Here is a 9855-nt window from a genome sequence, read left to right on the forward strand (position 1 = left end):
TTTTAATTTTTCCATATCATGTTTATTTGCTTTACAAAACTACAAAGTAAATGAATAGAGAGAGAACCCTGGTTAGTGAAGCCTAAAGTTTATATGTATATTTTTAAAAAGCTGTCAAATGCTACAGGCATTAAAAAAATGCAGAAGTAAAACTACAGGGTTTTAATAAACCAAGAATTTCTCTAAGAATTTTTTTCCATACTTTTTAGAATTTTGTTCTTTATATTTGGATTTCAAATATAAATGAAACCCTGCAAGACCTAGAATAGCAAAAACACTTCTAGGGAACAAAGCCAAGGCAGGGGGCATTACAGTCCCTGACTTGAAGTTAAACTATAATGCTACAGTGATAAAGCAGCATGGTACTGGCTTTAAAACACACCTGGGAAATCAATATGATTAGAAGAGATTAGAAGATGCAGAAACAACTCAAAACACACTTAGCTACCTCGTCTTTGACAAAGGGGCCAAATACTCTCAAGGCAAAAAGGATAGTTTCTTTAATAAATGATGCCCAGTAAACTGGCTTTCCACTTGTTAGAGATTAGAACTAGACCCCTATTTCTCACCATGTATTAAACTAAAATTGAAATGGATCAAATATCTAAATATTAAAATACACCAAATCTGCTGGAAGATAGAATAAATACAACTCTCGAAGACACTGGTGTAGATGAAAGCTTTTTGAACAGAAACTAGACTGCATAGAAAATATCACAGATAATAGTTAGCATCTCATTAAAAGGCTTCTTTTTAGTATATGTACTGCCAAAGCGAGCACTCATTGAAAAGCTTTTGCACAGAAAAAAATAATGACCAGAAGAGTCAATAAACAATACACAGACTGAAAACATTTTGCAAGCTGTTCTTTTGAAAAAGGACTACTATCTACAATATATAGAAAGCTTACAAAACCCAGTTCCCCCAATTTAAAGACCCAATCTAAAAATGGTCACCTGAAATAGACATTTCTCTGATGAGGAAGTAGAAATGACAAGTATATGAAAAAATTTCCAACATCACTGATCTGTTGAGAGATGCAAATTAAAATAACACTGAACTTCCATCTCCAAAAAGAGTGTCTGTTCTCAAGAAGTCAGTAACAGGTGCTGCAGGGCTGTGCCATAAAACTAATGTGAACTGATGCAACCACTGTGGAAATTCCTCAGAAAATTAAAACTAGAGTTGCATTTGATGCAGTTATTGCCTTCTTGCTATCTACCTGAAAGGACTAAAATGCATCAGACCACAGTGATATATGCACACCTGTGTTTATAGTAGCACAGTTTGTAATAGCTGAATCTTGGAAGCAGGCCAAATACCCATCAATGAATAAGTGGATAAAGAAGATGTATTTTTAATACAGTGGAATAATATTCAGCCATAAAGAAGGATGCAGCCCTTCAGCATCTGTTATTGATTTCTTGACAGTAGACATTCATTCTGGAGTAAGATGGAATCTCAGCACTGTTTTAATTTGTATTTCTCTGGACTGGCAAAATAGCTCAGTAGATTAAGGCACCTGCAAGCAGGCGCAGGAGCCACACCAGCCCTGTTCCCAGGGTGCACTGAGGTGGCAGTTGAGGCCAGGCATGGTGGCACATGCCTGTAATCTCAGCTCTTGAAAGGCTGTAAGTGGTCGGATCACTATGAGTTTGATCTAGCAGTGAGATTCTGAACACTCTGTAGTCCCTTACCTAAAACACACACACAAAAAAATCTTATTTCAACATATTAACTAGTGGTGGATATATGTGTGTGTGTGTGTGTGTGTGTATCTATAGATATATAGATATATAGATATATAGATATATATATCTGTGATAGGGTCAGTATTGGATATATATATCTATCCAATACTGACCCCATCACTTTGGGAAAGTGATGCTCTTCCCTTTATTTGGCCATTTATCTAGAAACTGAAGGTGCTTTTTCTTAAATATTCTTTTACACATAGAAAATACGTTTAAGATATCTTTAACTTGCTACTTGCATATCTGTATGTTCTAATTGATTCTAATTTTGTTAATTTATTTGTAAATTCTTCTATTCTTGAATGCTTTTCATAGTTAAATTATGCAGACTTTAGTTCAAGGGTACTTTTCTCCTTGTTTGCCAGGATATGGAAGAAGTATAACAGGAATCATTGGTGAAGGGGGAGGTCTAGGTTCGTATTCTTTCATTAATTCACTTTTCAACTGTTTGCAGAACTTTTTATATTAAGTAATCTGTAAAAAAAAAAGAAATAATCTTTAGTGAACTTGTAGAGACATGTTTAACTATTTGTGTAATTTGATAAACAGGTAAGAAAAAATCTAATGAACTTCAGCAATATTTTTGCTTTTGCTATGATGAGTAAATATGTGTTCTGAAGTTTTTAAACTTTAAACACGTGGAACATAATTGCAAGGTTAAAAAATGATTTCTTTGATAGGTGTCCATTCTTTTGTGCTTGTTCTTACATGAAGTCAAAATGCCAATACGACCAGATCTACAGGTATGTAGTTCTAGACCAATAGCAATTAAACAATAAAACCTTAATTTGTGAGTAACTTGTTTCAAGAGTGTTCCACAAGATAAAACATTTCTAATTTTAACGTGATAAATGAGTGATGCTTTGCAATAGGGTACAAGTAATACATGTCGCTGAACAGCATATGATCCAACTGAACCAAAGGTGTTTCCTCCCCACCGTAGAAGGAGCAGCAAGAGGTTGTGGAAGAAATCTCTTGTGCAGACAAGCAGGAGAAATCCCTCACTTCAAATGAGACTAGGGAGATGTCTAAAGTGTGGGAAACAGTGAAAAATTTTGTAGAAAAGTTCCCCCCAAATAAGGCTATGGCATTGTGAACAATAAAACTGTTCAACAATAATGCTATGCCATCTTTCTGTCAAATTCCTCAGAAGACACAAAAGCAACTATCAGTGGATTGATTCCTTATTAATGTTGCAAGAAAACATTTCATTGAGCCAACAGGTAGCAGTGATTCTGTTAGTGGTAGTGAAAGTTGTCCTACACAATAACCCTCCTTTCTCCTTTCCTTCATACCAGGCACAGAGGATTTCAAAAGTAGGTTCAGGTTAATTTATTTTTCATTGTATTTTGAATTTTCATGATTATTTTGTACTACAGTATTGTACTCATTTTTATTTGGGTTGTGAAATGAAACATCTGAGTTCCCATTATTTGGGAAAATTTTCTTTGATATACAAGTGCTTTGGATTATAAGTGTGTTTGCAGAATGAATTATGCTCACAAAAATTTTACTGTACTTAAAATCATTTTGCTTTTTAAAATCTTTTGTGTGCTTACAGGTATTCAATGCATACTCCTTTCAATGGCGAAACACCTGTTTTTACAAAATGGTTGAGTAGCTTAATTTAAAATTAAAATTCATTGCATTCAATATCTTTTCAGAAGCTATATTGAAATATGAAGTATTGGGAGCTGGGGAGAGGGCTCAGTAGAATAAGTGTTTCCCTGGCAAGCATAAGGTTCTGAGTTCAATCCCCGGTTCTGCCAAGAAAAAAAAAAAAGAAAGAAATATGAAATATTTAAGATGCTGCATCTATGTATCTTTTACATTGAAAGATTTATGTACTGGTTAATGTATTATACCTGGATTTTTAAAAATTTCAACCCTTAAAATTTTAAGATACTTACATTTAGATAAAGACTTTCGTAGTATCTGCTTAACATGTATGCAATTTACTACCAAGTCTCTTCAGAGATCTGATTGCTGAAGTTTTATTTTTAATACCTGGTAGGGATAGCAGGTTTTGTAAAAGTTATAATTATTATATAAGGTAATATTTACATTATATTGGTTGAAACTTTTTAAATAGTGCTTTTGCCCATCTTCAACTTTCTTTATTGTTTTAATCCTATTAAGTTGGTACTTATGCTGGGATTTTATCCATAATATTAATAGTTACTATAAAGTTAATTTTACTTTTCTCAACTTTTTATTATAGTTAACATAATGATGACTTTAACAATAAAATATATCAACTAAAAATAATTTAAATATTTTTCCAATTTAATAGTGGATTTTTAAGTAGAGTTAATATTTTGTGAGCTGGGTTGAGAGTTTTCTTGTGAAAATAATTCTCTGATTTCAGAAGATTACCAGTTTGCTTTTGATTCAGTGTATGTACTATTAATTATGTTTCTCTAGCAGTTGGAAAAATGCATTGATGATGCATTAAGAAAAAATGATTTCAATCCTTTGGAAACACTTTTACAAGTTGGTATTTGTGAAAATGTGAAGATTAGATGCAGCAAACAGTTTTTCCACAAGTTGGATGACCTTATATGTAGGGTAAATATTCATTTTTATTGAATGGTTGTTAAAATATAAGAATTTTCTTTTCTAGAAATGTACTCTATTAGATAAATGGAAAGACTTGTACAAGTTTGCTTACAATTATATGAATAAGTACTTCTTTTTTAATTTGTAATGCTGGGGATTGAACTGAGGGTCTTTGTACCGAGCTACATTTCTCAGTCTTTATTTCTCTTTGAGACTGGGTCTTGGTAAGTCATGAGGTTGCCTGGTTGGGCTCCAACTTAGAATCCTTTTGCCTGAACCTCCCAGAGTTACCATTATTAAATATTATTAACTGGGGGCGAAAGTCTACCTACTTGAAGTCTAAAACTTGATCTACATTTTAAAACCTATCTGCATATTTTTTATGTGTGATACATTTTTTAGTGCTTTCAAAAGGAAAGCAAACTAACAAAAATCATCTATGAATTTGGTTTTACTTATCTATAGGTGTTTTCACACTTAAGAAAAGATGACTACAGTCAGTTTCTACCAGTACCCAAGATTGGTGATGTCTTACAGATTGAATTAAAGGTTCTTGGATTCATGAGTGCTAAATACATGGAACTTTTTGGAATGAAAGGCATTTGATTTATTTTATCATATGGAAGTTTTTTGAGTTTATGCAAATCTTCACCTCAGTTTTGTTGAGTTTGTAATTCCCTGACAGAGTGGCTCAGGGCAAATTGGTTTTATGAACCAGATTTTCATCTTTTGCAGCATTAAGACAATGAAAATTCAGATCTTCAGCATTCTGAGATTTCCTATGTCTGTAATGTTCCTAGCTCAGTATTTATTCCACACTATTTTGGATTTGTATGCATTTAAATGCATACTTTTCATTTCAGGAACTTAATAAAAAGGATATTCAGACTACTTCAACCATTTTAGTTTCTATTGGAAGATGTGGCAAAAATATCAACATATTAGGACAACCTGGACTTCTAACCATGCTAAAACAAGGACTAGTCCAAAAGATAAGTATAGAATATGGAACATATTCATGTAAAGAAAACCTGATTAGAGATAAACTTTTCTGTTAAAACAAAATGGTGAATTCCCCCCCCCCCGCCCCCCCCGTGGAACTGGGGATTGAACTCAGGCCCTTGCACTTGCCAGGCAAGCGCTTATTCCACTGAGCCATCTCCCCAGCCCCCTTACAAAATGGTGAAATTTTGAAAAATAAATTTGGGGATTTTATATAAAACTTGGAGAATAAAATAAATATTTTTACAATTTATGTTGTGTGATACAAAGATAAAGATCACAAGGAAACTGTACATTATGTGAACTCCATGACAATTGTAAGGACTTAAGGTCACAAGATTTTGATAGGCTTTTACTTGGCTTTGATTACTTTTTAGTCCTTTTTAATCATCATATATCTCCTATGATAAAATAAAGGTAATGAGTTTTGCCTTTTTATTCATTGCTGTGTAACCAGCACTTAGAACACTATCTGGCATACAGTAGCTACTTAAATATTTGAATTAAGGTAAAATAATACTAAAACTTTTCAAATAATAAGGATACTAGAATAAATAGTGATGATAATTTGTTTTCATCTATGATATACATGTATTAAAAGATTTAAGGTGGAGATAAATGTCCTCTTCCTGGAATAAGATTCATTTTATCTAGTCCTATCTTAAGCATGAGAAAATATGTTTTTGTGAAATAAACAAGATATTTAAAAGCATAGATTTATTTTGATACAATACTTATTTACCTTTTTTTTTTTTTTTTAAAGACAGGGTCTTCCTATATAGTTTAGGCTAGCTTTGAATTCCCTATGTTAATCCAAGCTGGCCTTAAACTCATGGTGATCCTCCTTCCTCAGCCTCCTGAGCGTTGGGATTACAGGGATGTGTCACCACTCCTGACTTGAAATTTGAACTTTTAATATCTTTTTATTTCTAGGTTTATCATTTATACTAGTATATCTTAAAAATTATAAAAATGTAATTTAAAGTAACAAATATTTATATATTTTTTACATGGTTGTCTGGTTTGAAAAAGCCAAGGAAATTATTCTGAGTCAAGGAAATTCAAAAGATGAAGCTGCTATAAATATGATAGAAGACTTATTTGACCTTCTTATGGTAAAAAATCACATTGATTAACTGATGTTTTAAAGCATACGTTTATTTAGAAAATGGCTTAATTTCTCCATTTCTTAAAACTTGAGTGTTAACAAATTAGACTTGTTTGGATTTGTCTGTTCATATTGTATTAAGCATTTGTATTGGTTAATGCAGCTGTTATTAACTATAAATTAAAGATGCTGTGAATTAAGTGCAATATCATTTTAATATCATTTGTAATGGCTTATGACAAATTATAAACTATTGTTCATTTTTTTAGGTCATACATGACATCAGTGATGAAGGTAAAATAATTGTTTTATTTCTGTTAGAACAGTAATATGCTACTAGGTCTTTACTACAATTTCACAATTCCCATATTGTCCCAATTTTAGGGACTGAATACCTAATCCAGGAACCCAAAATTTTTTCTGTAAAGGACCAGATAGTAGAATTTAGACCTTTAGTTAAAAAGAAAGAAACAGAATATATGTATGTGCTTATATAATAATAAAAACCTTTTGTAATATTTTATTAATGAAATTAAGATGATAATTTTTTAGATTATACACTTGCTAATGAGATAATCTTTTTAAAAGGGATAACATTTAACTTAGGGTTTAAAGATTATCTTATTTTCAAGATTGATTAGAGATGTTCATTTCTTACTATTTGTACGGAGATTTGTTTACGCATGTCTTGTTAGAGAATGTCTTTTTATGCAGACAGTATCAAATACTGATAGCAGTTTTGAAGTATTTTTTCAGTTGAGCATGTTCATTACTTAGAAGTCAGTAATAAAATTGTTTTTTTAATATTTAAGTTTTAAGATATAATTGCTTTATAGATTGATCACTTTCAATTGAAGGCTATATGAAAGTGCCTCCATTGTGCAATTAAATAGAATTTGAAATATGAAGTTTTTTTTTACATTTTCACCAAGGTCCGAAAACATTAGTGGACCTGTGTTTGGATCTTAAAATAATTATCGCTTGTAAATTTATTTGGGAATTGAGATGTTGCCTCTTAGTTTATCTTCTCAGAGTTAAAACTGGAAAAATCTGCAGAGCATATAAAGCAGCTTGCTAATACTTGCCATTCAATAACCTTAGTTATCAAAATGACTTTATTGAAATGTATAAGAACTTTTTTGATATAATTTTGGGCTCAGTTTATTAACTAATATTCTTAGCTTTGTAAGCAGAATTTAATTAGCAAAGCTTCATTATTCAGTAATAATGAAAGAGTAGTTCTCATTCAGAAAAAATTTTGCCTTGTCCTTCAGTATCATGGAGATAAAGATTTTGCTGCTGCTGAGCCATGGGACTGCTGTATGGTAGGGCAAGTAGGATACTCAGCTTCTGTTTCTAATAAAAATTCTGTTAATTCACAGTGGCTGGGTTTTATGAAAGTGAGTGAAGTTCATCTTTGGCACTGCTGGTTTAATTAAAAATGAGAGATTTAATATGTCCCACAGAGGACCTACTATGTTTATTACAGCTAAATGGAATGGTAGCTAATTTAGTTTATATTGCATACTTTGCCAACATTTTATCTGTTGAAACAAATTTTCAGTAGTGTATGGAAAATAGTAGAGGATATTACAACTAATTCATCCTTTCACTTATGGTTAGCAAGTGTCTTATGCCAAGGAATCAGTTTCAAGTTATTTCATCTTTGTATGGGTTGAGGAACTTTCCCAGGATTTGTAATTGGAGCTGATTTATTATAATGAAGCTATTTGCTACCTTCAAAACAAAGTTTTAAATGCATTATTGTTGATTATTTTTATTTTTTAATATATTTGATTGTTACAGGGTCTCACTACACAGTTTGGGCTCGTAGTGGTCCTCCTGTTTTCAGCCTTCCCAGCACTGAGATTACAGGCATGTGCCACTATGCTGGACTCTGTGGCTGGCTCAGCCCACCCAGGGGGTGGACCTGGCATGTCATGTGCTGCTGGGGATCAAACCGCAGTCCCTGTGCTTGCCTAAACTTGCCTAAGCAGGCCCTTTAGTCCACTAAGCTATCTCATCAGCCCTATTGTTGATTTAGATAACAGTAAATACTGTCTTTTTATCGATTTGATTTTTCATTGTTACATTAAAAATCTAAATTCTTATATTTTTAGAGAAAACAGCCCCAAAGCACCAACAATTATAAAGCAATCCATCTGATTTTTAAAGGAAATCATTACATATTTTCATCCCAGTTTTTACAATATAGTCATGTTGTAAAGTTTTATTTCTGTTACTTATAATTATTTTTAATTGTGCTTTATGAAATAGAATGTATAACTTTCCCTGTCTCTGAATATATTCAGTATTGATAAAGTGTCAACTTTTGAAATGAATTATGGCTTATATGATTTCCATATTCCTGAAGGCAAGATGAGTTGACAGTCTTTATAAGCACAAGAATATTTGCATTTTGACTAAAAATTATGCCAGTTTTCCAGAATGTCTCAAAATACAAATTTACAGTTTTGAACTATGTCTTTTATTTGCCTGAAATGTGAAGCTGCACCTGGAGTTGTATGCTTTCTGATATTCTGATGAGTTGACCTTATTCATAACTATATTAACAGTCTTTCCTTTAACTCAGAAGTAGACTTATCTTTTAAAAGGATTTATAATTAACATATATTAATATTTTAACACTTTTATTCAGGTAAAAGGCAAGTGTTAGAAAGCTTCATACCTCAAATTTGTGCTTTGGTTATTGATTCAAGAGTGAATATTTGCTTTCAGCAAGAGGTAAAATCACTGACTATCTTTTAAAAACCCCAAAATAAGAAATTGAAGAAAATGTGATAATCACTAAGTTAAAACATTATTTTATTTGGATTAAATTAATTTTTTAGAATGTATTTTTATTGCTTTGTAATTAGTTTTAAGACCATATTTCCTATTTAAAATGTATAATCATGTGGGTTTATGTATGCCTAGAATTAATGCAATCGAATTACACTAATCCAGAATTAGGGATTATTAAGTATTATCAAAAATAAGCTATATATGTGTATATGTGTACATGGATGTAGCCATAACGATAAAAATTAATAAGGAAAATTTTGGATTACCAAATCTTAAAGTAGATGAACAATGTCTAATTTTATAGCCAGCAGTCCCTCAGACAAAGTACTTATATCTAAAACATATAAAGAATTGAAAAGAATTAGACCCCCTAAATTCAAAGGCCTAATCCAAAAATGGACATCTGAGATGAATATGTACTTCTCAGATGAGCAAATACAAATGCAAATAAAAGAGTCCAGTGGTCTATAATAGTATTGGGTCTTCCTCTTGACTGGCAGTGTCAGAAATTGTTGACCTGAGTCCCCTACAGCTCAACATCACACCATGGCTTTACTTCTTATACTTCATTTATATACTTTTCTACTGGATGGTTAAGACCAAGATAAAGCAAGACCTATGCAACAA

The 9855-nt window shown here is 31.9% G+C and overlaps 1 protein-coding gene across 1 annotated transcript in view; it reads left to right on the top strand.

Annotated features, from left to right (window-relative positions):
- Sycp2 (synaptonemal complex protein 2) overlaps nucleotides 1–9855 on the top strand; it is a 101769-nt gene that overhangs the window by 7432 nt on the left and 84482 nt on the right. Inside the window, exons 2-8 of the mRNA XM_004644207.2 lie at nucleotides 2120–2167; nucleotides 2435–2497; nucleotides 4179–4322; nucleotides 5177–5305; nucleotides 6326–6430; nucleotides 6693–6717; nucleotides 9083–9168. Of these exons, the coding sequence (XP_004644264.1) occupies nucleotides 2474–2497; nucleotides 4179–4322; nucleotides 5177–5305; nucleotides 6326–6430; nucleotides 6693–6717; nucleotides 9083–9168 (513 nt within the window). The 5' untranslated portion in view covers nucleotides 2120–2167; nucleotides 2435–2473. The remainder of the gene's footprint in view (nucleotides 1–2119; nucleotides 2168–2434; nucleotides 2498–4178; nucleotides 4323–5176; nucleotides 5306–6325; nucleotides 6431–6692; nucleotides 6718–9082; nucleotides 9169–9855) is intronic.

The sequence above is a fragment of the Octodon degus genome, unplaced genomic scaffold (assembly GCF_000260255.1).
Source record: "Octodon degus isolate 3935 unplaced genomic scaffold, OctDeg1.0 scaffold00194, whole genome shotgun sequence".
NCBI lineage: Eukaryota > Metazoa > Chordata > Mammalia > Rodentia > Octodontidae > Octodon > Octodon degus.